General features: G+C 45.4%; 1 protein-coding gene across 2 annotated transcripts in view; it reads left to right on the top strand.

The window, feature by feature from the left end:
- Nucleotides 1–27,020, top strand: part of Ptprg (protein tyrosine phosphatase receptor type G) — a 676,813-nt gene that overhangs the window by 516,679 nt on the left and 133,114 nt on the right. For both annotated transcript variants that reach the window (XM_041662359.1, XM_041662358.1), the window contains exons 6-7: nt 6,462–6,528; nt 22,794–22,951. In XM_041662359.1, the coding sequence (XP_041518293.1) occupies nt 6,462–6,528; nt 22,794–22,951 (225 nt within the window). The remainder of the gene's footprint in view (nt 1–6,461; nt 6,529–22,793; nt 22,952–27,020) is intronic.

The raw sequence follows: 27,020 nt of genomic DNA, 5'->3' as shown, positions 1-27,020 counted from the left end.
GATAGCTTGCTTTATAGTCAGAGCCTGAGTTCAGACCCCCGGCACCCACATAAAAATTCACGGAAAGCCACGCACACCCATAAGCCCAGCACTGGAGGGCAGAGATGGAAGGATTGCCAGAACTTGCTGGCTACTATCTACCCTTGTTAATTTTCTTTGGTTGTACTGCCATACAGACCATGACCAAAGCAACTTGGGGAGGAAAGGGTTTATTTGACCAGTCACAGACCATCACTGAGGGAAGCTGAGGCAAGAACAATAGCCAAAGCCTTGGAGGAACAGCTGTTTCTTGTCTTGCTCAGCTTGCTTGTGTAAACAATCCAAGACTACCTCCCCCAGGGGTGGCAGCACCCCAGGGACTAGACCCTCCCATATCAATCATTAATCAAGAAAATACCCCTACAAATTTGTCTCTGATAGAGACATTTCCTAGTTGGGGTTCCCTCTTCTAGTAGACCCTGGCTTGTATCTGGTTTGCAAAACAAAAACAAACAAATAGGAACAGACACACACACACACAAGAGTTTAATGTTAATAGCAGAAAATAGTCACTCTTAGCTGCAGGAAAGGACTCTGTGAAATACAGTCTTGGGGAAGAGGCCAAGGTGAAAACAGTTGGTACCAGGAAGCTCCTAACAGCCAGAAGGAAAGAAACTGCAGTCTCCTTGCTGTGTGGCTCTTAGGTGAGGGAAATGGAAGGGAAGGAGACTGATGTGAAATTGGACCTCATGGGAAGCGCTTGTCCTCTTTCAGATCAGGTGTGTTAGCCTCTGAATGCACAGTTACCTGCTAGCCCTCAGGCTGGTTGGATCGTTACTGCAGTTCAGGAAGGCTGAACAGAATCTCCACTGTTTACACTCTCCCCCCGCCCCCCCCACCCCACAGCTCTGGTTCATGGGATAGCTCTGCCCTCTGTAAACGTAAATCTTTTTTCCCAGGAGGGTGGTTGTTACTGGATAGGAGGTTTGTGGTAGGAAAGTAGCAGCTGCCGATGTCGGATTTGGGGCAAGGAAGTTGTCTTGGCCATCCTATCTACCAGATGGCCCGGACCTGATAGATTGACAATTATTAGAATCTGAGACAAGGGCCAAATGGCACAGGGTTCGGGAAAAGGCAATAGGAGCCTCTTTGAATGTGGCACACATGTTCTGCTGGGACTGCTCGACGTCTGTTTTATTTTGCTCCAAGATGGGGATAGGCACAGCCCATTCTGGAGTGCCTGGATGATAAGCATAGATGGACAGACGACTGGGAGCCTGGGGCTACTAATTTGATGGTCGTACAAACCTAAGTGGTAAGTGACCACGTGCAAAGGAAATTTGGTGGCTTAGATTTCAGTAGCTCGTGCCTGAAGTTAATCTCTGTCCCAAAGTCCATCCGTGTCAGCTTCCTGTATTGGCAATGTCTCCATGAATTGGAGTTATATCTAAAGGCAACTGGAAGGCGTTGACTCAGAACCCTCTGTCCTGTTTGTGTTTCATCCATTTGAAGATGACTATGGCTACAAAGCTGCTCAGAATTGGAAGTGCCAGGAGCTATGGTTTTCAGTTGAAGCGCAAACTGTGTGTGAGCATTGGGGGGGGGGCATCCCCCCCATCATTTTTAAACTCCTTTGTGGAAGTTCTGGCTTCTCTGTGTTACCATGCAATTTCTTTGATCTTAAAGTGGAAGGAAGCAAGTTTCAAGAGCCAGGAAACCTCCTCGTGTGGCTCTAAAAGGAGCGGCATATTACAAAATTGAGTAGATGTCGAGCAAAACGTGGATCTTTTGAAATTTAGCTCGAAGTGGTTTTACTGACAAACAGAGATGCTTCGGGTAGGACCTATGCTGTTGGGTGTTCATTGAAATGAGAGAGCTTCGGATGGATGGTTGTTCAGGAGGACCCGTCCCAGGCAGACACTGTCTGTGCTGAACCTGAGGCTCCGCCCTTTCTGCTTCTGGTCCCCGTTGTAAGGATGTGGACACGGAAGCTGTGAGGGTTCACGCCTGATTCAGAGCCCCGTTTTCTCTCCCTCTCTCTCACTTGGCCTCCTTCTAGCTGGAACGGGAACCAGAATGTAAACATGGGTTGCTAAAACAGCCTTGTTCACTGCCATCGTGTTAAAAAAGCTGCCCACGTTGCTCAGCTGATATCCACAATTTTGTTTAAGTGGCAAATTGATTGAAACAGTCAGTGGAAGGGATTATTTCAGTGAGGGCTTTGCCTTCCTGGAACAAATCCACTTATTAGCATGCGGTTTGGATTCCCCGCCCATGGACTGGAGAATGAGCGCGGTATTATTAGGCAGTTTCTTTGACTAACCAACAGCTCCATTTCCTTCGCCTTTTCCTCGCCTGTCTTCTCAGCGGCAACTGAAGAGGCCGTATAGAGACTTGCGATCGTGGGTTTCTCTGAATCCAGGGGCAGGCCTTTGAGCTGAGACGAGACCAGGTCTGAGTGGTGAACTCGGAGGTGCTGTAATCAGAAGTGAACAGAAATGGAGCCTGGATTAGTTTGCCTGGTTATTTCCCACTTGTATGTTATCAGTGGGTGTCAGTCACGGAGGATTAGGAGCACCTCCTCTGAGCCTTCACACCATCAGACAGGACTAAATGCACCAAGGGGCCCCTGACTGTAAGACATCCCTCCTCATCTCGGGAAGGAGCATCATGGTACAGTAATCCCCCTTAGCTACAAGGGCAGCATTCCAAGCAAACGCTGCAGCCTGAAGGTCATACCAGACCTAACACAATTATATTTTTCTTCTACCCATGCAAACCTACAGTAAAGTTCAATGGGCAGGTTAATTAATTATTAATTAGTATACACAGTAAGAAATTAACAGTAATATCTAATTAGAAAGTAATCATGGACATTCATGCCTGTCATCTCTTCACTTGGGAAGTAAAGGCAGGAGGGTCAGGAGTTCAAAGTCATCCTTAGCCACATCGCAAGTTCAAGGCAAGCATGGGCTACATGAGACCTTATTGCAAAATGAACAAGCAAACAAAAATAATAGAATAATTTTAGCAATGTACTATAATAAAATTGCTGGCATTTGGGGTCATTGGTGAGTAAAAGAAGGGCTCCTTGAACATAAGCAATAATGACTACAGGGCATCTGATCTGAAAGCTAAGAGGAGAGAACTAAGGGACCAACGAGAAGGAAACTGATCCTATGTGGTCACACAGGGCAGTGGGCTCACTTACAGACTAGACATCAGAAGATTCCATCCCCAACCCAGAACAGTGTTCACTTTCAAACATAGGAATTATTTATCTCTCCTTTGGCGTTCCTCTCCTCCTTGCTTACTTGCTTTTTGAGACAGAGTCTTATATCCCAGGCTTTCTTTGGACTCCCTTTGTAGCTGAGGACAACTTAAACTGAGCCTCTTGCCTCCGTTTCTTAGTGCTGGGGTTAGAGACGGGCACCGTCACCCCACCCTGATAGGACTTTCCCTTCTAATCTTTTCAGACCATAGTTGACAATAGGAAAATGAAATACAAACAGTGAAACTTTGCCTACTGTTTCTAGAACGTTGCCATCATAGGCAGCAGGAGGGTGGCCTAATTTTGAAGGGTCGAGGCAGCTGAATTGGTCTGGTAAGGAGTCCCGTTTGGAAAACTGTAGAACACAGCATACAACATAAGCAACATGCAATGGCAGAGAAAATTATCAGAGCCATTCCTCCCATTTCAGCCCCTGCGCAGTCACAGAAGCTCCCTTATGTGCAGTTGGCTCTGTTAAAAGAAAAATGAGCCCGGTTGGTTGAAATCACAACCATCCGATTATTCCGACATTCTGTGCATTGGCTCGCTGGCTCTGCTTGGAGGAGCTCCAGCTCTGTGTGGGTTACAGATGTTGAGCAGTGGTCACATGGCTTTGCGTGGACTTGCTCACCTCTTGGTAGCTGGCGAACTAGAAGGCCTTCAGCTGGAATTGCCCATGCTCCCTCTTGCTTCATTTGAGTCTGTGATAGGCAAGTTTGGGGTTCTCCACATGGTGGCTTATGGTCCCAGTGCTGAAAGAGCATCTGCCTTTGTCACATTCACCAGATGAAGCTCTGGCAAACCCCAGCTCTGGAGGAGTATGTGGCAAGGAGGAAAGGGGGTCTGTGGCCATCTTACTGTCTCTCTCCACAGACTTTGAGAGTTGAGATAATTAGACTCATGTGAACATTACCACTCCCCTGTGTTAACCTCTTGCCGCATAACAAAATACAAGAGGTAGCTGGCTTAAGAAAGATTGATTTTGATTCATACCATGTGTTCCAGTCCATGATTGATTGCCCCCCCCCCAACACACTTTGGCCATTACATAGGGAATGTGTAGTACTGCTAACCTCATCACTCAGCAAGCCTCCAGGGATGGTCCCCAATGACTAAGAACCTCCCAACTAGTACATCACTCCTAAAGGTTCCACCACCTTCCCATAGCATCCCCTGAAAGACAAAACCTTAAACCTACAGGTAGAGGGCACTCACCCACAACACCCTTCTACTTCCGGCCTCCAGACAGGGCTTTTCCTCCAGGCTCTTACTCTGTTCTGGGCTCTTGAAATGTGACACACTCACTGGTGAGATTCTCTTCGCCTGTGTGTAGTCTTGAATTGTGATTCTTTTGGGGGGCCATATTTTAAATTTTTGATCAGTTACTTGATGTGATAGAAATACATTATTTCTTCAAATATAATTTGGATTTGGTATATCTTATAGATATTTGCCATATGTTGGCTTTTTAAGAATGTTTTCTACTTTAATCACTGCCTAGCCCTGGTCTGGGCTCCCTTTCTGACATGGGCTCAGTCATGGCATCTTTTAGGATTTTACCTGTGTGTTCTAGCACTGTGAGTCCCCTAACACTGTCCGTCTTTCCTTCCTTCGTCTCTTTTTTCCTTCCTCCCTTCCTTCCTTTGTAGTGTTTACAGTGTAGAGGTGACTTTCTCATTATGTTACATTACTAGTCTATAAAGATCTTCCTGCATCATGGCACCTGTGTTCTGAAGGTGGGGTAGAACGTGGGGCTCTAGACTTTGAGCCCTTCAGCACACCGCTGGCCTCTAACATCTGGTAATGCTTCATTGTACGGCATAATTGTGAGCATCACTGATACCTAACAGCATCCTAGTCTTTCCCAGATAGATGTCAGGGGCTCTCTAGAATCCCGTACCACTCCCCTCCACCCACTGTAGTTGTGACAAATCAGAAATGTCTTGGGAATGATCACATGTTCCCTTAGCGGGGCAGAGGTGTCCCAGTTTACCGTTTTGAGCTGCTGCAGTGTCCTAGCGATGCTGGAGCAAAAAAAAGAAGGAAATGTGTGAAGTGTGGATTTGTCTCCAAGAGAGCAAGACAGAAACAGCAGCTCAACAGTGATGGGGGCATCTGCCTAAGCTGGAAGTGGTGTGTATCCTTTGTAGTCCCGAGAAACTCAGCATAGGGCTGGCTCTGGATTCCTCTGCGTTAACTTGAAACAGCAAATTGGGTCTTGCTGCACATTGAAAGGTTCATCAATATCTCAACTTCATTATGTGAGAAGTGGATTAATAGGAAATGCAGTCCCTGAAGGGGAAAAATGCAGGGACTATGCTAACCGCAGATAATGGATTTTGAAAAGCTCCTTATTTTTAGGAGAGAAAAGGGAGATACATAGGAGTAGAAAGGGTGTATCATGACGCATCCTATTCCTACCATTCAAGTCCTAAATGATTGATTCAAGGTCAGTCTTCCATCCCCCCACTCTCCAATTGGTACCCACTCCTGGATTGTTTTAAAAGCACACTTCAGACATGGTTCTGCTTCATTAAATCGTTCCTTGTACATATCTAAGAGAAAATAGCTAAAATCATAACTCTAGCATACTGGGGATATTTTCATCTACAAAAGGCATTAATATACTAAGCAGTATCTAAAACTTGAAGAAATGAACCAGTGGGGCCCACGGACCATGAGGCTCGGTCTGGAGTAGCATCGATTCTAGAAGGAAGATGAAGGCAGACACATTATCTTTCTACCATCCTGCTTTGATGGTTCTTACGAATGCCCACAGAGAACAGGGGTTTTCCCAGAGAACTGGGGTCTTTGCAGAGGAGAATGAGCTGGCAGGGAACTGGACCATTTTCTAAGGAGCAGGGAAAACGCAGTCAGCAGGGGGCAGTGACTGCTGGGCCCATGATGGATTGTTCTCTGATAACTTTCGGTGACTTTTGTTCAACGGACCGGGAGCAGTAACTTTTTAAGGCTTTGCTACAGAGGTGGTGTGTCTCTCCTGTTATAATGTATTCTGAGAAGTTTCTTTGTTGTGATTTAGACTTTCCTCACCTAATTTTACTGTGTTGTAAATCTACGGCATTTGGTGAGCACCGTGGTATATGTGAGACCTGAATGCATCCATTTCCTGCTTCTCTTTAGAAGATTAAACTGAGGCCGTTGTAGCTGATGCCAGTACAGATTTAACCAATCATGTTTCCTTTACATGTAGGTCAGTCCGAGGGACAATTCCGCACTGGATCCTATTATCCACGGGTTGAAGGGCGTCGTCCATCACGGTGAGTAAGCTTCCTTTAGCTGCAAAGTGAAGGGCTGGAATCTTCACCTGAAGGACTCAGGTTATCTTGCAGAGGACAGAGGGTGATGTCACTCCTTGCCCTCTGCTGTGCAAGGGCTTTAGAGCCATTATCTTACGAGTAAAGAACACCCACGGTTATAACCTGCGCAGTTATAATCGGCCTGGCTTCACAGTGAACCATTTGTTTCCCCTCAGGTATTTCTGTGAATGCCCACATTGTAAATCAGAGTGCTCGAAGATAGACGATTCTCGGGTGTTATACCTGCCATTTGTCTCCTCACTCTTCTCAAAACATTCCGTTTTCAAGTTCCTTGCCACTGGTGAATATTTTTGATCTGCCTCGCAGATTTAAGAGGGGAAATATAAGTAGCCAGGACAAGCCTTTGAGCTTTAGTCTGGGACCCAGCACCTTGCAGCTGCTGGCAAGGAAAGGGCAGGGCTGGCGCGCTCTGCAGCAGACATCATACCCTCAGGCACAGACCTGGGAGAGGAAGGAAGATGAATGAGTTCTGTCTCTTCCAGCTGGTTTTATTGGCAGAATTTCCCTGCAACTATATTCTCAGCCATGCATCATTACCTGTGGCACAGAGATGCTCCTGTAGCAGAAGCACCCTAGCTTGCAGGAAGGTGTTTGAGTCTTGAGCTCATGTAATGATTTGTAAAGTTTTAACAATCTAATTAGAATTCCAAAGACATTTGACAAAAATAGCCCTAGTCGCCATAGTAAATCTCCCTCCGTTCCTTACACTGTGATGAAATGTCTTCACACCTTTTGGGAGGATTGTCTTCCGACGTGAGCCAACTCTGGAGAGCTTAGCAGATACCTCTTCCCGGGAAACTAAACTTGTTATCAGAGTCCGATTAAACTGGATTGAGCATTAATTGTTCTGTTCAGTCAGGCAGCAGGTAACAAGAATAAACCAAGAGAAAACAGCAAAGCAGAGAGCCGGGCCATGGCTCAGTCGGTGCAGTGCCTGCCTTACAAGCCTGAGGATCTGCATGCAGATCGCCAACATGCACATTAAAAGCCAAGCTCGGCAGCATATCTCATAACTCCAGTGCTGGGGTGGGGTGTGTGCAGAGACAAGAGAACCCTGGATCTCACTGGTAGACCAGCCGGCCCCGCCTAGTCCATGAGAGACCCTGCCTCAAAATTTAGTGTGGAGGGAGATCACGGATAACGCCCGCCTCTGCCATTTGCCCTCCACATGCACCTCACCTGAATCCTCACATACTCATCTGCCACACACATGTTAAAGACACATACATGGACAAAGAAAGAAGGAATGTATGACGACCCCATGGGAGCATCCCACGGAGCTTTTTCACTTGAAGAAGCTTGCATTGTTCCCTTCCAGATCTATGTTAATAAAGGCACGCCTCCTGTTCTGGGAATCAGACCCAGGGTCCCACTGTTATTAAAACCCCCCCATTGAGCTGTCTCCACTCATCTCATCTATGAGGACTCTTTCCTCAGCATCTGGATTGCCTTCCCCAAACCCCACCTACTGCCATTTCCTTGGGCATGAGTTATTCAGGGAAGTCGCAGACAATTCGCCACAGGAACACTCTGTTTGACTGAGGGACACAGTGATCCCAGGTTCCACCCTGCTCTTGGACAGGAAAGAGCTACACACAGTGTTTGCCTCCAATTGAAGTTCACCTCCCTCGAGTCAAAACCAAGATGCAACCGTGGCTGGGACATAGATGGAGGCAGCCCCTGCCAGCTCTTAGGAGAGGAAGAGAGGCACTGCCCTTCTCTTCCTGGAGTCTTCGCAAAAGTCTCCTCTAAAGTCCTCTCTTGGCACGCTGTTCTTCCCCTCTTGCGTGCTGACCGAGTGTGTCTCCATTGTTTGCTTGCTAGTCTCCGTTCAGATCTTGCCTGTCAGACGACTCCTCCCTGCCCACCGCCATCACTCTCAGTCATATCGTCCAGGTTTCTTTCTCAAGCATTTATGGAACATCGTTTTTGCTCATACAATACCTCCTCAGGGGTGAGCCTCAGGAAAGGTAGAAAGATGACATATCCCACTTGGCCGACAATGGCTGCCCGATAAATCACAACTAAATGTTTAAAGTCACGTAAAGGAACACACATTCAAGTGAAATGTTATTGTATAAGAATAGAATGCTAAGGGGAAGCGGTGAACTAAAGACCACTGAGGCTTGGTTCTGATTGAGAAGAGAATCGAGATATGCAAGGGGTCAGGGGAAGGGGTCAGAAGAGTATGCCTTTCTCCCGGAAGGGAATAGACATCTTGAGGAGTTGAAAAGAGCGCTTGTTGAAGCTGAGATGTGTTTTTGGTTGAAGGTCCTGTGAGGGATTCGTGCGATCTGCTGATTTGAGGGAGCGTAAATAATTGTGCTCTTCACAGCTTCTCTGGCTGGGGAGAGGTGATGCAGATGTGTGATGTGCGGAAGGGATCAGTGTGGCTCTCTGAAGCGGCCTCTCCATCTTGACCTCTGGGGGTTGCATCTTAGAAAGTTAACTTCGTATGAGCTGGCTATTTTTTGTTGTTTAGCCAGAGGAGTCTTCTGTGTTCCTTCAGCTGAGATGCAGTTATCTGGTCTTGGCTGCACCGTGTGCTTGGCACATGGTCACAGGGGTGCTCTGTGAATCAGATGCCAAGGTAGGGTTTTAACTAAAAGAGAGATTTCCCAAGGGGGAAGATGACCTGGGAAAAAGAAAAAGGAGGAGAGGTGTGTTTGGTAACAGTGTTCATTCGCAGAGCAGAGAGAAAAGCCTTCTTCTTTCCTTCCTTTCTTCCTTTCTTAAAGATTTATTTATTTATTATGTATACAATGTTCTGCCTATACACCCAGAAGAGGGTACTAGATCTCATTACAGATGGTTGTGAGCCACCATGTGGTTGGTGGGAATTGAAGTCAAGACCTCTGGAAAAGCAGCCAGTGCTCTTAACCTCTGAGCCATCTCTCAAGCTCTTGCTCTTCCTTCTTCATGTGTGATGAGCTGCTTCTGTGCCCCATAAACGTGAGGATGGTTAGGAACATCATCTGCCCCAGGCAGCAAAGCTTCGCACTGGCCGTATTTTGAGTAGCGGATGTATCTGATGTTCTCTGTTGCTCCCTCGCTGGATCCTTCCAAGGAAGCTGTCTGTGAAAGGACAAGTTCTGATCATTGAGAGCACACTTCTAGGTTGCTCCTTCCAGATGAGGCTCTGGCAAGCTTTCCTTGTCAGCGGAAGTTACGGGTGGGACAAGATGCAGACATGTTTCCCAGGAGAGCTTCAAATGACCTGTCAAACAAAACAGCACTGTGACAGACTTTCTCGTAGGGGGAAACTACAATACTCAGGTGTGCTCACCCCAGAAAGGGAGCCTGTGACAGGCCAGGGTAACAGCTGTGCAGTGCAGTGCTCACTTTGGTGAACAGCTAACTCTAAAGCAGTTTTGTTTTCAAAGGGCCAATTCCAACATGGGTGAAGATTCCTGAAAGCTGCAACCCCGACCTCGCTGTGTGCACCATGCGGGCAGCTCCACAGCCCCAGCACCCCAGCATACCCTTCTTTCTGGGTTTGACTTGTCTGGGTCATCAGCCCCAGCCACCGGCACCCCCTTTCATACTGTTAATAGCTGCCCAAGTGTTTGTGTTCCTCCCCCCTCCCCTGGAAGGTCAGTGCTATAATTTCCTGCCTTGTTCTTCTCCTTCGTTCCCCCTTGCCCTGGGAGACATCTTCTGCTCAGTCTGTGGACAGAGTCCTGTGATGGCTGGAGTTATTTTAAACCCCGCACAGAAAGTGGAGCAAGCAAGTCAAATTGTGCATGGTAACAGCCCCCAGCCAAGGTTTGCCACTGGCAGTAAGAGCAGGTGCCAGCACGTTTGGTCTCTTTTCACATCGAACCCTGACTCAACTGCCGTTTCCCCAATAAATAATGAACTCTAATCCTAGACATGCCCAGACTTGGCGAGCTTCTGAAGCAGCAGGTAAATTGTGATCTCATGGCTGGAAGAGCCCCTTCAAAAAGCCGTGTTGTTCAAATGCCTCACTCTCTGATCCGGCAGGCTCATGCTTAAGTGTATACACACAAAAAAAAAAAAAAAAAAAAAAAACCAGCCACACAAAAGAACAGTTTTGTTCTTAATAGCCACAGATTAGACATACTGAGTGTTCACCAGTGGGAGCATATGAACTAGTCATGGTATCTTCAACTGTAGCCCGTTACGTAGGGCAGTTAAAAAAATGGCGACCTACCATCTTACACAAAGGGACAGACACTGCTTGGCCACGTTTATATTAAGCTCAAGAACAAATCAAGGGTGATGCATGTTAGAATGGAAAGGTGAGTTGGAGGAGCAGCTCAGAGGGTTCTCTGGGTTTAAAAATGCTCTTTGTTAGCTCTTTATGTGGGTATGCCCAGCATTTTGAAAATGAGACATGATGTCACACATGAGTTCATACCTGAGAATCACACCATTGAGTTTACAAAAGCAAATTACCAAAAACTTACATAATTTCTGAAGTGAGTTTACGTTTTTGTGTTGATCCGTATTTACACCTGTGTTTGGACACACCTCACAGAGGGTGACTACACAGTTATAATACAGTTTCACCTGTTGATCCGTATTCACACTTGTGTTTTTACACACCCCACAGGTGTGATTACATAGGTACAATACAGTTTTACCTGATGATCCGTTTTCATACCTGTGTTTGGACACACCTCACAGAGGGTATCTACATAGTTACAATACCATTTCACCTGTTGATCCGTATTCACACCTGTGTTTGGACACACCCCACAGGTGTGATTACATAGTTACAATACAGTTTCACCTGATGATCCGTTTTCATACCTGTGTTTGGACACACCTCACAGAGGGTGACTACATAGTTACAATACCGTTTCACCTGTTGATCCGTATTCACACCTGTGTTTGGACACACCCCGCAGGTGTGATTACATAGTTACAATACAGTTTCACCTGATGATCCGTTTTCATACCTGTGTTTGGACACACCTCACAGAGGGTGACTACATAGTTACAATACCGTTTCACCTGTTGATCCATATTCACACCTGTGTGTGGACACACCCCACAGGGATGATTACGTAGTTACAATTCAGTTTCTCCTGCTGATTTCTATATTTGACTCTTTCTGAGTTAAAGAGTAGCTCATGTGTTTGATACACTAATGTCTCAAATATGTGCCCTCTACAAAACTTGAAGCAACAACAACAAAACAGAACCCCCATCAGCCCGAGTGGATAGTCTGATGTGTAAACTGCCCAGAGTGTTGAGTGCTAGTTATGGTGTGAATGCCCGGGACTTTTCTACGTGGTAATAAGTCAGCACAGACAGTCTGGAAAACCACTGCAAGGAGAAACTCAGAGATATGCCTGGCAGGAGATGAGTGTTTGTGGCATTGCTTCTTCTGGTTACCCAAAGGCAGAAAAACCTCCAAGCCTATTCATTAGCAGGTTGGGGGAGACGTCTTAGCATAATGATACATTTGCCACAGTGAAACGATGAAAAGGTTGGGGGGGGGGGGGGCGCCGTGAAGCAGCATGGTGTATTCAACCAGGAAGATTTCCATGGTGAGACCGCAGGGAAGGCAACATAGTGATTATTTCAAAATCAAAGACGTTGCCACTGCTTAGGATGAATAGGAGAGTGATTGTGTCCTGAGAGTCGAGTGGAGGCCACACACAGGAGTTGTTTTAGGGTGATTGGCTTTTGGCTCTGCACATCTTCATGTTACATTTGCAGTCAAAGCAGACAGTGATTTGAATTCAACAGTGGGAGATTCAGAGACCTCACAGCAAGCTGAGAGGGGAATGACAGCCATGTTTCTAAAACCTTTGTGCCATAACAATCCTTGACAGGCTGTTTCTTCTTTATGTTGATTGGTTAAAGAACTGTGTCTGCCTCAGGATCTTAGCATTAAGAAGTAACTTTTGGTGCCAGTATCTACTCTGCTCCTGGGCTTTAGAAAAAGGAAAAGACAACAAAGAAGGCAGGTGACTGTCTAAAGAAAAGCTGCTCGCTTCTGTGTTGCTGCATGGTCATTCGACACTCAGGAAAGGTCAAACTAGCCCAACAGGCACCATGGATTCTACTGAAAACCCTCTGACATTCAACCGCTTAATCTCCATGCCACAGAAACATGTGAAGCGGCCTTTGCTGGGAAGTTGGTCTAGGGTCACTCCTTGAAAAGTGACACAGATGTTACATCCTGTTTCTTCCAAGCTGTTGCCACTCCTTGTCACTGTGTGTCCCCATCTGCAGGTTTCAGTCTTAACAGAGCCCCACCAAATAGTTTCTATCAAAGGAGCAAGGTAAAAAGTATTCAAAGGACTCTGCTATGTTGCTATGACTCCATCACTATTATGACCATGGCTCATACCTTAAAAAAAGTCTTGAGATCACTGTTTGGTCAAATGAGTGAATGAAAACGTCTGCACAAATTCTAGGAAGGAAGACTCTTGGGGTAGGGAGGATGATTAGGACACAAGTAGACACCTATGTCATCATGCACCCATATGACATCACAGAGATGAGCTGGCTTAGTTTGAGATGTCTTGCTTATTATGTACCCATGAGCTTTAGGCATCTTTGGTGAGTCCATTCCTCCTTCCACGATGGAGTCCCTAAGACACACTAGTCAAGACACTGAGGTCAAAGGAAAAACATGGAACCGTCTTCTGATCATTCAAAAGTTTTTTTTCTGTACTTGCGGTCTGGTGCTCCAGAGACTGGCTTTTCAATTGCCTGTACAGTTGCTTCCTATGTCCAAATATTCAAGTGTGTTTTCTTACTTTCCACATGAAGTTTGACCCTAGGATCGAGCAAACATGGAGATGATTACAGAAGCATGTGTTGGTTCAGGCTGGATTTGAATTCTGACTCTCAAGCTTAGAAGCTGTGTGATCCTGTGCAAATGGCTGTGTCTCTCATTAATATTTCCATATGAGAAAATGAGGATAATATTGAGGCTGAGAAGACACGGGGAATGTTGCCTGCTGTGTGCCCACAGCACTCTAGATTAAGGCTCAAGAAACTATCTGGAAACCAAATCAAGCCTCCTGCTTGCTCGTTCAGAGTTTGATTGAGACACACAAATCTTGGCCCACTGCTTGTCAATATAAATAAAGTTTTATCACACAGCTGTACTCATTTGTTCACATATTATCTGTGGCAACTTTTGTAATACAGACAGTACTTGTCACTAGCAGTGCATTAAGTCTTACAGAACTTTAAATATTTGCTCTTTGGCTCTTCTCAGAAAAAGTTTGCCAGCCTCATCTCAGAGGAAGCTGGAGTTTTGTGTGCTTTCTTCTTGGCACTACCACATCCAGTGTGTGTGCGTGTGTGTGCATGTGTGTGTGTGTGTGTGTGTGTGTGTGTGTGTCTGTGTGTATATGATCAAATACTCACCATGTAACAGCCTGTGCTTTCGTTTTGATCTTGCCCCAGTCCCCATGTCCTCTAGATATGTTTCAAGTGAATTAATGAGGGTTCTGTTGGAATGTTTACCTGGAAGCAATCGTTCAAATCATTTTCCCCCTTTTCAATGAGGGAGCCAGTGCTATGCTATCTGCGGCTCACTGATCGTTCTGAACATTTACAGCTCACTGGTGATTTTGAGCATCATAACACGCGACAAAATTTCCCGTTTGAAGTTTATGTTTCCAGCACTTAATTACATGGAACTTTCCTGAAGTGTGCTATAAATGTGCAGCAGCCAGCGCTGGGCTAATTGGCTTCTGTCTTTTTATGGATCCAGGAAGAACTGATGCCTATCTGAATGCTTTTGATCTCAGATCTTCTAGAAACAGACAGGCTTAAGCCATTTCCAGTTTCCTGGATTTCGGTTTATCAAAACCTCCACCATAGATGCGAGCTGTTTCCGTTTCTTTTCTTGGCCAAGTCCAGGAAGTAGGATGCTGCGTGATTGCTATTTTATCACTAAATGGCATTGTTAACAATAGTGTTAAGACATAAAAAGGCCTCAGAAGTTCTCATTCAACCACCCTCCTTTGTCAGTGTGTTATCATTTGAACAGGACCCTGGGAGTTTAGGGAAACACGCTTAACCTTGTTTCGGTGAAATATAAAGAACAAAGGGTTTAAGAAAAATCTCCAGTGATCCACTGGTCTCCCTTGGGTGACTTTTATACCAGGCTTCTCTGCTGTTTATTTGTCACCTTAATAGGAGAAGTCCTGTCACCTCAGGGCCAAGAGCAAAGGATTTGGCTTTGAATATTATTTCTTCCTTTGACCAGATGTACAAACAAATCACTTATTTTCTCAGTAGCTCAGTTTTCTCCACTGTATGGTGAGGTCTTTGGTTTATCTTGGAGATCTATTATCTCCCAGCACACAGTGTCCCCGGCACATGGTAAGTGCTGAACATGAGCTGGGTTCCCTCCTCTCCCGTGTCCCATGCTGACTTACACTTGTTGGTAGTGAAGATGTCTTCTTGAGTGTTCTGCTTGTGTTTCCTCCTGGCTGTTGAGTGTATGACATTGGACTTCGCTGAAACATAGAAAACCTAAAGGAAATGAAGCCAGGCATGGTAGCAACGCCTGTGGTCCCAGGGCTCAGTAAGCAGAATCAGGAGGATCACAAGGGCAAGACCAGTCTAAGCTACAGACAAAAGCAAAAAAGATCTCGAAAAGTAAAGGAATCAGCAAAGACAATGGTATAGATGGTCTGTGGTAACCAGTACTGTTTTGAGTAGGGTAAAGAGCCAGAAGGGGGAAGAAAGGAAAAAGCACATCCGTCATAGCTGTTTGATCTGCCCATGGACTTAGCCCTGCCCTGGTGCTTTCTACAGGTAGCCTTGTTTCATCCCTGCAGTTGCCTAGGAGATAACAATGTTGTAGCAGATAGGGAGCTGAGACTTCGGAGAGATTAGCTGACCTGTCCAGTCCTCATAGTGGAACACTGAGCCCAGTTATACTGAATACTGAGATGCATTTTCTTTTTTCTCTGTCTCCCATTCCTATCTCTCTTTCTTTTTTTCACTAACAGGGTCTCAGTTTGTAGTCCCAGCTGGCCTCAGACTCCTAGAGATCTGGCTATCTCTGCCTCCGGAGTGCTGGGATTAAAGGCATGTGTCACTATGTGCAGTCTGAGATGCTGTCGGCGTGTGTCACTATGTCCAGTCTGAGATGCCGTCTCCTTCTGCTCTGCTGGGCCACCTTCTGGCATCACCCACCTTTTCTTTTTTTTTTTTTTTTTTTGGTTTTTCGAGACAGGGTTTCTCTGTGGCTTTGGAGCCTGTCCCGGAACTAGCTCTTGTAGACCAGGCTGGTCTCGAACTCACAGAGATCCGCCTGCCTCTGCCTCCCAAGTGCTGGGATTAAAGGCATGCGCCACCATCGCCCGGCTTCCACCTTCTTGTTTATTGCCCAAATCAGTTAATTCTCGTGTACCGTGTTCCTCTTTTTGTGAATTTGCTCTTTGCCTTGTTTAAAGGAAAGCCACGTGAATGTATTACCCTGTCAGTTAAAGTCTCCGGGGCTTTTCAGGTAGAGAGACAAGCCCTAAAACTGCTTGGGATGGTCCTGGATTTTGACATTATAGAATTTCTGGAACTTAAGTGCCACATCCATTTCTCTGATTGTGAACCTCATAATTTCTCTTTGTTTTATCTGAACATCGACTTGAGATGAAAATGCCATGCATGGTCAGCTAGTCACGGAGGCTAGATGGCTTTGCAGTAGGGTCTGTGACAGTCATTATCTTCGGCCTCTCTGAGCTTGCCTTTAGGTGTCCGGGTTCTTCAAATAGGTTCTCCAGCCTATAAGCCAATCCTACTTGGCCCGCACAACCACACCAGATACTTATGTTACTGTAGATGTTCCTGGATTTTCCCCTAGAGTAGGCCTGTTAGGGAGACAAAATACGTCATGTTGCCTTGTTCTTGCTTCTTTTGAATATTCCACTCTTCTCTGTGGGTAGCAGTGTGCATCACCATGCTTGGCAAATCCCACAGTTCTGGATGACGTCACTGGTCTCCTTCATATGTTAACTATTCAGCGTATTTTATGGAGACCCTTCTTTGTCCCTGTGTAACCAAAGCATTGCAAATATTAAGTTATTAACACACTGAAAAATGCAATCAATCAGGTGATTATCATCTAATGTTTTAATGATCACATTTTTAATCCAATTATGCGTGTTTGAATCTTTCAAATTTTCTTTAATTAAAAATTGCCTCTTGGCACTGCTATCAGAAAGAAGAAATTGAACAGAATGAGCCAGATATAATTTAATGTTGAGAGGAGCTGCAAGGATAGCTGGGCTGGGCTGAGCTTAATGGCTGACCGTGACTTTAAGGCCCTCATACAAAATTTCCTAATTGATAAGCAAAATTTAATCATCTTCGAATATACTTCATTTGCATTCAAATAAGGTACTCCTTTTTCCAAACAAACCTCCCCTAACTGATTATTCATATTGTCGCTCAAAATGCTTAGAAGTGAAAGACAGAGTTGGGTGAAGTGTAGACTATTTAATACAGTGTGTATTTAATATAAAAGTCATACATTATTCATTTTCGCAATTTGAATAACTTTGAATTTAGCATCCCTGTTCCTCATTTTTTCTTTGATGAACAATTAATTATTAAAATATAATATTGTCTGCATACAGCACCCGGGATCCTTGAAAGTGGAACAGGAGGCTTCTCCCATTTTCGGTTCTTTGATGTGCTGTGCACACACCTGCTTATTCTGGCACAGTGCAGGGCATGCTGGGAGAATTTAGTGTCTCGTATGTTTTCCTCAACTGGTAAGAGGCTGCAATAAGAATGCTTTGGATGCAAGTTACTAATTAGTCTAGAAGTTGGGGGAAGTGTGCAGTTCTGAGAGGGCATGGAGCCACACAGCCCCTGTAAGGTCACAAGGCGCACAAGTTTCATCGAACAGTCCCTCCGGTCGCTCTCGGTGCCCGGTGCTCTCCTAACCTCTTAAGGAATGTTAACTGGTGACTGCCCAGACTCCAGTATCAGGGCTTTCTTATTCCTTGTCCCAGAGATACGTCGGTTAGAGGGAAGCTGAGCTGTGATGCTAGCCTAGGTGGTCTGGCCAGAGCAAGGCTCTCTGCTTCCTAATAGCTGCATTATTAAAATCTTCTTCATGAAGAGCTAAGGTCTCAGCTGGAAATGTGTTCTTTTTTTTCCTTTGTCATGCCTGGCATCAGGAATCTCACATTTGGGTTCTGTTGGTTCGGTACCTATGGTTGAATAGACTGTGGACAGTCCTGGAAGTTCTGCCATGTCAGGTGCCTCCATTCCCAAGTTCAAGACTATCCTGCAATACATAGCAAAACAGTGTCTGGAATACCAACCTAAAAGTCAATTCTATTATGTACTGTCAGCAAAATAAATGATGATGGCACCTGAACTCATACAGAGCATGTCTTCCCTGACCCTCTTGCAAGTCTGCCTCTGCCTTATCAGGGTGACATTTGTGTCACATTGTGTGGGATTCCTTCCAGAACTTAAAGACAGAGGTAGGCACATTTTGGACAGAAAGCCCAGTCCTTTCCGCTGCCAGTTTTGGCACAGCCCCGAGCTTCTACACTGCATCTTTAATTAGGCAAAATGTTATTCCCCCAGCATGAGTTACAGTCTTCTCATTAATGCAGACATATTTTGAAGGGTGCATGCAGCCATTAGTAGAATTTAGAATGTCCTTAATAAGATTGTAGAAGTGATTCTGTTACATAAGTCCTAACATAAGATCTTTGATTTTTATCTCTTGGCCTGCAAAACCTAAAATATTTACTATCTGGTACTTGACGGAGAATGCTTGCTATCCTTTCTTAGAAACACAGCAAAAGCTAGCCTGGGATTCTTCGGTGATTGCTCTCAGACGAGGGTTCCCTTGAAAAATGAAGGCTGACAGTGGACCAGGCACCAAGTAGCTTCGTAATTGTCTCAGCAATCCTGAAGGATATAAAATCTCACAACTGCTATTTTATGGATTATAGAAATAGCCCAGAGAGGCTAACGCTTTTGCCCAAAGTTGCACAGCTTTTGGATATCATTGCATCCCACGACTCAGGTTACAAGCTTGGCACAGGCAAATGTGCACCCTGAAGGCACCAGTAGTCAGCTTGGAAAAGCAAAGGCTCGAGGCAAGGTGTGGGTCCTGAAGGCATTGCTTCCCCTAATACTAGGGAAGAATTACCCTTGAGTCTGTGCTCTTCGTAAGCTTTTGACCCCATCTCTGTTATTTCTCTCCGCTATTGTAATGGCCACAAACTGGACTAAATCAACACTTCTGGGAGTGACCCTTGGTCTCCAGCTCAGCTCTGGACACAGTGGCTTTGTTTTTCAGTGTGAAGAGTTGCTGGGCTCCAGAGTAGGGTTTTTTTTTTTTTCCTGAAGTAATGGCAGTCTCTCTCCCAAAACCCCTACCTATGGCAATCTCAAACCTTCTGGGTGGGTGGAGTGGTGGTGACAGAATGGAGAATTGGAATCCAGCCCCTGGCTACGTCTACCCGCTTCAACACAGAACTGAGCACACCTTGTAAAGAGTCAAGGCCAGGGCTCTCTGCTGAATATACAGCAGGGCCCACACTTGAAGCTCTCGAGACCATGGGAAACTCCTGCTGAACCCGTATTGTCATACTGCAGTGCCACCTCCTTGGTGGGACAGGTTGCTGCTGCATCTTTTCCTGCTCAGGCCCGTGTGATGCCAAGGGAGACAGGAAGGTGACGGTTTTGTCACTCATGATGCCAAGCCCTGCACATATCCTCTGGGGACTCCAAGTGTTGCCTGTTCCATGGACCAGGAAACAGGCACGGGCCAAAACAGCCCTTCTCCCAGCCAGACCAGTCCCAGCCAAGTGCACTCTCATAATTGTCCCCATGATTTGGCTCGCTGGTAACCAGGTAGAATTAAAGGTCAGACTTGCCAGGGGGTGGAGAGGCAAACCCTCTGGTTTTCTCCTTTTGTTCCGCTGGGAATGCTTTTCCCCCCCATGATTTTTGATTGCAAAACCCATGATTTAAAAACCTGCATTTATTAGGTAATTTTTTCTTTTAAAAAAATCCATCATGAAAATCCATCTTGAACTTCTAGGAGAATGGGCTTCTCTTGCTGATCCTCCGTAAGTGACCGCCATCCTCTGCCCTCTTATGTCACAAGAGTCTATATTTAGCTTCGCGCTGCCCTGATTCTCACATCGCTCATGCATCTCAAAGTGCTTGCTTGCAGGATATGGAGATAGTTCAGTCAGGGAAGTGCTTGCTGCACCATGATGAGTATGGTCCCCAGAAGCAGTGTTTAAAAAAAAAAAAAAAACAGCTGGGACAATGGAGTAAGTTTCTTATCTCAGTGTGAGGGTGACGAAGATGGGCTTCCACCCTGGGGTTCACTGGCCACCCAGCCTAGCCTGGTTGGTGAGTTCTGGGCCAGGAGGAGACACTGTTACAAAAACAAGGTGAACACTACCTGGGAAGAGGCTGACTTTCAGCCTCTACAGGCAAGCATCCTATGCATCCACAGGAACCGTGCACCACACACGTGCGCACAAAACTGCATCCTTTGTAGGCCTGTGTACTGCTAGGAATTATCATGGCCTGTTTCTTAGCTCCCTGCTTTGTCTAGACTCTGGGAGTAGAGTTCATAATGGGACTGACTTGATGGAGGTTAAGTATCAAATAATTTAAAGTTTGCAAAGCTTAGAACAAGACCTTCCACGTGTATTAAATGCAGAGAAAGTGTTTGCCATACGAACAGGATATTGCCAAATAGAGAGGATAACTCATGATGTCTTGTTTTAAAAACAGTGTCTCTTCTAGAAGATAGTACAGTTTCAGTGATTTCAGTGCATTTGCTTTCTACTGAGGTTCTGGCAGTTTCTACCAGGTGCCTAGACTTCTGAAGTGTGGCAGTCATACTGTGCCTGTCCTAGGTATCCTACATGGGCAGTGTCAAATCATGGAAAGAATGTGGTTACAGGCATATTGGTGCGTCTAAATGGTTGCTTAGAGATTTGAGTCTACCAGCAAAGCCTGGGGAGCTGGGGTGGAAGCTACTTAGGAATGGAAGCAAACCATTAGCAGGATTTTGATAGCCTTAAGACATCTGCAACTTTAATTGAGGAGGGGGGGGGGGAACTTCTGTTCTAAAATCAGGTCTTTCCTGGAGATGCAGACAGAAACTTGAACTTTCTCTGATTTGTAAAGAAAGGTATATAAGGCACTAGTGGGGAGGATAAGAAGACTGTTCTGTTCATCTAGAGAGGGATATGTGGTTGTTATATTTTCACTTTTGGAATGAGTATGTTTATTGTTTACAGTAAGCTAAAGTAAAAGAATAAATAGCAAGTGATTGATGATGGGTGATAGCTAGATGATAGATAGATAGATAGATAGATAGATAGAAAGAAAGAAATAGATAATGGTAACTAGATGATAGATGATATATAATATATATTATACAATGATATATAATGATAAATAATTGGTAGGTAGATTATAGATAGATAATAGCCAGGTAAATAGATGATAGGTAGGTGATAGATCGATAGATAGATAGATAGATAGATAGATAACAAAATATTGTTAAAGCAGGTACATAAAATACCCAACATAAATTGACTGAGGAAGCTCCTATTAAGGCAGTCAGCTAGAATCCCAAATAGAGTGTCTGACTGTACAGTAGCCCCTTGTTTAAAAAAAAAATCTGTCCTATACGATATTACAGTTTTAGTCATTTCGTGGTTTAGAATGGGAAGAAAGAACAGTCTGCAGTTCTTCATTAAACAGAAATAAATGTACGATTCACAAGGGAAAGGACAGACCGCCACAGGAAAATAGCATCAGATCAGATGCTCAAAGCATCTAACAGAAACCACCTGGATAAGTTGAGGCCTGCAGCAGAGTTCGCAATTGAGCCTTCTCTCCATGGATAGCATCCCGTGGCTAGGCTTCCATCTTCTCTCTCATAGTTACGGGATAGGTAGTGGTCACCTGTCGGAAATGGTTTGTCTTCATTGTTCTCTGGGTCACAGTGGCTTTACTCTGGGGTTGGTTCTGTCCTTCCTGTCACAGCCCATCCACAAACAAGGAGCCGTAGAGAACACTGGACCATGTGACCGATGGGGAGAGCAACCCCACATTCATAGACAGCCTCTTAGTGAGTTTACTCAGCACGTGGCCCTTTGCTGGTTTGCTTTGCTATGCTAACGGACAGCAACTTGGGGGAGAAAAGAGGGGTTTTTTTGGCCTACACTGTTGTATTAATCCATCACTGGGGGAACCCACCCAAGGCCGAAACCGTGGAGGGTCACTGCTGCTGGACTGGTCACGCTCTGCCTCCTGAGTACTCGCTTTCTTATGTGGCCCAGTCTTCTCTACTGTACTCTGCCCATGTGCTCAGCAACACTCATGGTCCCCACTGCCTGAAATGTTCCCCACCTTCAGTTTGTACCTAATTCATTTTAGGAATCTCTGGAAACATCCTCAGAGATACACCCAAAGGTGTGCTTTGATAATGCCCTAGGTGTTTCTTAATCCAGTCAAGTTGCCTGTGGAAGCTAACTGGTGCACGTTCACCGAATTCATCATGATGAGTGTGACCTTTTTGAGAAATAAGTGTCGCATCAGCTCATGTGGCTGGTTGGTTTGTTCTTTTGTTTTGTTTTGTTTGTTGTAGAAATTCTTTCATTTTCTTCCAAGTTTTCTCTCCTGGTTACTGGTCTAAAGTTCCTAGATAGAAAAAATTTCTGTGTTAAATAAAGCAAGATTGGGAAGGGCTTTTCTGTAGGAGTGTGAGTCTTCACTGTGCTGGAGAGTTCTGAGTCCTGGGGAATAGGGAGGAATCACCCTGCTGTGTCTATCCTGACCTTGCTGGCTGGAAAAACCTAATCTATAAGAAATGCAGCTTGTTCTGGTGTCTCCACCACCCCAGACTGGCTGGCCACCTCATTTTTTTTTTTAAGATTTATTTATTTATTATGTATACAACATTCCTTCTATGTATGCTTACATGCCAGAAGAGGGCACCAGATCTTATTATAGATGGCTGTGAGCCACCATATGGTTGCTGGGAATTGAACTCAGAACCTCTGGAAGAGCAATCAGTGCTCTTAACCTCTGAGCCATCTCTCCAGCCCCCTGGCCACCTCATTTTCTGAGGTCCTCCTGCCACCAGGTGGCAGTGCTTCCAGGGGATAGGCTGGGTGGGGGTCTGAGTGGGCCTGGGGTTTGAGCTGTGTATCTGAGGCTGTTATGACCTTCTCACCTCTTTCCCCAAACAGAGAAGGAGACCTTCCTGGATCCTTTTGTCCTCCGAGACCTCCTGCCCGCATCCCTGGGTAGCTACTATCGATACACAGGCTCCTTGACCACACCTCCATGTAGTGAGATCGTGGAGTGGATTGTCTTCAGTAGGCCTGTTCCCATCTCCTACCACCAGGTGAGCATCCGCCTCCATTTGAGCTCTCCATCTTGACTGCATTTGCATTGAATATTTACTATTGCTAGTATGGAGTTTTAATTTTCTGCTTTTTATCTTAAGGATAGCAGAATTTAAAATATGATTTCTCCATTGGGTGTGCTGGCGCGTGTCTTTCATCCCTGCCCTCTGGAGGCAGAGGCCAGCTGATCTCTATGAAGTTGAGGCTAGCCTGGTCTACAAAGTGAGTTCCAGGATAGCCAGGGCTGTTACACAGAGAAACCCTGTCTCAAAAAGCAAAATCAAAACCAAATAAAAGGCCTTTAATCCCAGCACTCGGGAGGCAGAGGCAGGCAGATCTCTGTGAGTTCGAGACCAGCCTGGTCTACAAGAGCTAGTTCCAGGACAGGCTCCAAAACCACAGAGAAACCCTGTCTCGAAAAACCAAAAAAAAAAAAAAAAAAAAAAAAGGTTTCCCAATGCTGTCTTCTAGACATGACAGAGTCAGTGTGGTCAATATGCCCCCTCCACCCCCCCGCCCCCACCCCGCAGCATGGCTTTGCTGTCAGTAGTCAGTCATGGATCCAGGAGACGTTAACAGGGCCCCACCCATCCCTCTTGACTGGATTCTGGAGAAGGGGCAGTCGTATTCAGTTGAGTACCCACCAAGGACCCCTAACAGACTCAATAAATAGTACCAAACCCGTGGCCACACTGATAGTCCTCGTTAAATTCAAGAGTGACTAAGTAAGAAGACATGGGTGTGGAAAAGAAACCTTTAGGGAGGAGAGAGAATGATAGGGATGGGATATTAGAGAGTGGGGGTGGCAGTGGGAGGGACTAGGAGACTCAGAATCCACATTATACACACATGAAATTGTCAAAGAACAAATTCAGTAAACATGGTATCAACAATAAGCTCTAAACATGAAAGAATATTCTCAGCTGAAGATTAACTTGCTGAGCATGGCAGAAATGGCAGGAGGTGTTGTCTGGGGTTGGTCTTGTGGAAATAATAGCTGTCCACAGTGATAACTTGCATCCGAGGCACATATGTTCTTCCTGTGTGTTTCCCCATTTGCGGTCTTAGCACGCAGATATTATTTAAACCCTCACTTTATGGTGGGGATAAAGACAGATCAGGGTCAGTGGCTCTCAGGATTTTATGAGTACCCAGCCTACCACAGCTGAGAAAATAGATCCCTGTGCACAAAGAATTAGCACTCATGCATGGCTCACTGAACTCTCCGGCCCTCACTTCTTTTCACTGTCAGATGATCTAAGCAGAACAACATGAAGGAGTAAAGTTGTGTTTTTACTCAGTTTCAGAGTGTTTCATCTGTGCTTGGCTGGACTTGTTGTTCCGGTCCTGGGTGGCAGGATATTGGTGAAGGAAACAACCTACCTTCTCATGACCAAAAAGCTACCAGCAGCAAGGACAAGTTGGGCCATGACACTAGAGGCATGTCACTGGGACCTCGTCCATGGGGTTAGCCTTTGGAGGAGCTGGCATCCTCTCGATCCTGTCATTTACTTCTCTGTAGTGTCAGCATCTAGGGCATGGTACATCTGAGCCTTCCTGGAAGCCCACACTATTTCTGAACAGGCTCCTTATATGTCAGTTGGATCAGTGACTCAAAAGCCTTGAGAGATGGGTACTGTCCTAACGGGGCATACACAGAGCACTAGAGTGTAGAGGCATTGGGTGCCATGGGTACCGCTATAACGTGGCACACACAGGGCATTAGAGTGTAGAGGCATTGGGTGCCATGGGTGCTGTCCTAACACGGCACACACAGGGCATCAGAGTGTAAAGGCATTGTATGTGAGGACCCCAAATCTGGATGCTTCTGACCCATTGCTGCACTGCTTTCTTTTGATTTGGGTCTGAGTTTATCTCTTTGGAAGGTGAGACTCAGACCAAACAGTTAATCATAGGGAGAAGCTTGTGAAAGGAGCCTGGAATTGGCACACTGACTGAAGAAATGGAGCTGCCAGAGGCATGAGGGCCCTTAGGTCACATCCTGAAAATTGACAGAATGAAGGGAAGACTGTTTGGAAATCATGTATTTCTTGTCAAATGTTCAGCCTAGAGTACTCCACATAGTTCTGTGGGAAAGCCACTCGTAGCCACACCTAATGATGTGAATTCTGTCCCCAGGGTCTACATGACGAAAAAAAAGAGTGCCAGCTCCCACACATGTGACCCTCCAACATAAATAATAAGTAATTTTAATTTTAAAAACTTAAGACTTCAGCTTGTACTGGGAAAATATAGTAGGATGCCTGATATGTAGTGCCAGGAATAGTGGGTAGGACATGAGAAAGCAGGACGGAGCCACTAACCAGCACTATCCAAAATGAAGGGCTCTTGGGAGGCTCTTCCCCACCCAGCTGTAGTAGACGGTGGCTTGTTTGTTCCTGGCTGCTCAGACCCCCATAATAATCACACAGAAACTATAGTATTTAAACCACTGCTTGACCAATTACTTAAGCATATTGCTGGCTAGCTCTTACATTTTTGGTTAACCCATTTCTATTGTTTTATATCTTACCACGAGGCTGTGGTTTACTGGCAAGGTTCTGGTGCGTCTGTCCCCTGCTGTGGCTACATGACTTCTCTATGACTCTGCCTTCTTTCTCCCAGCATTCAGATTAGCTCTCTTATCCCTTCCCCCAACTCTACTCTGCCCTATCATAGTCCAAAGCAGCATCTTTATTCATTAACTGATAAAAGCAACATATATACAGAAGGACCTCACACCACCCAGCCACCCTTACAGTTGTGAGCAGCAGTGGGACAAAGAGAAGGGGAAAGTTCTAGAATGATGTGGCAATACCAGTATTTAACTAATAACAGAAGCAATAAAATTTTGATCCCTGGGGGATAGTCTAGAGTTCTGGGTAGAGACTAGGGGGTAAGCTAAAGGGCCAGGTGGCTCTCTGCTTAGGCATGGGTCCAGCTATAACAAAGAGCGTTGATCACTTCAAGAAGTTTAAGCAGATGGTGTATTTTGGAGACGCAGTAAGTCAGGGCATTTTGAGGTGAGGCTGTGTAAGCCTTCCTACACAGGACTGACTCCTAACTAGGAAGCGAAGCCTGTGCTTTTTTTTGTCTGTCTTGCCTGCAGAGGTCTCATCAATCTGGGAGCTTCCTGCATGGCTTTGTACTAATCCTGGGCTTTCACAGACCTCTCCTCTGGTTTGTTTGCTCTCGGTTTCCCGCCCTGCCCCATCGTGGCTGTACTAGTCCCAGTTGACCCTTAAGGTCAAGATCTGGCAAGAGCTGGCTAAAGCCAAGTCTTCCATCCAGAAAGGATTCCTGAAGATGTATCTGAGAACCCAGCCAACCAAAATCTGGCCTTAAGTCACATGCCTGTTCTTAAATAAGCCAGCAGAGGTGCTGGGTAGTGCCCCCAGAGCATCCAGTGTTGACCTTTCTCGGGTTACAGGAAGCAGGCGCTGTAAGAGATTCAACAGAGCAGCCCTTTATCCTCCTGGCAAAGTAGGGTGGCATGGTGCCAGGCTAACCTGAGTTTTTCTGCTGTTAGCATCCATTTTTCCTTTGAGGATGTTTTTCTTTTTAATTCACACCATGACAAAAAAAGGAAGGACTAGCAATTTGGTTCCTGCACAAGATCTGCCAGCCACAAGGAGAAAATGAAATAGAGACAAGTTTTCTTCCTAATGGTGAAGCCAACATTGTTTTGTTTTTAAAGAAATCAGTCCAAATATTTATTTCTGTAGGGCTGAGTAAAGTGTGTAGTTGATCTTTAAAAGGGTCCTTTTTGTTACTTAAGATAAATGCTTCTGCCTTCAAATATTTAAATGCTTGAGCTATTGAAGTTAAATAATACGGATTTTCCCGCTTTCACTAGGATTCCTAGTGAGACAGGAGTGGCAGTTGGCTAACTCAGGAGGTTTGAAGGCCATCAGCATATGCTGGGTTGCTTTGGCAAACAAATATCTACTAGGTTCAAACAAAGCACACACTTTTGGGGAGTGGCTGTCTAAAGAAGTGTTTGTGGATTTGAAGCATTTTGACATTTGGAAACTGGAGCTTTTAGAAAGTGCTTTGTTGATACCCTTT

This window comes from Microtus oregoni, unplaced genomic scaffold (genome assembly GCF_018167655.1).
Source record: "Microtus oregoni isolate MIOR12 unplaced genomic scaffold, Mior012 000013F_ref0000133, whole genome shotgun sequence".
In the NCBI taxonomy this organism is placed as follows: Eukaryota; Metazoa; Chordata; class Mammalia; order Rodentia; family Cricetidae; genus Microtus; species Microtus oregoni.
Note: the sequence above shows the minus strand (reverse complement) of the source record. Positions and strands in the feature narration are given on the sequence as shown.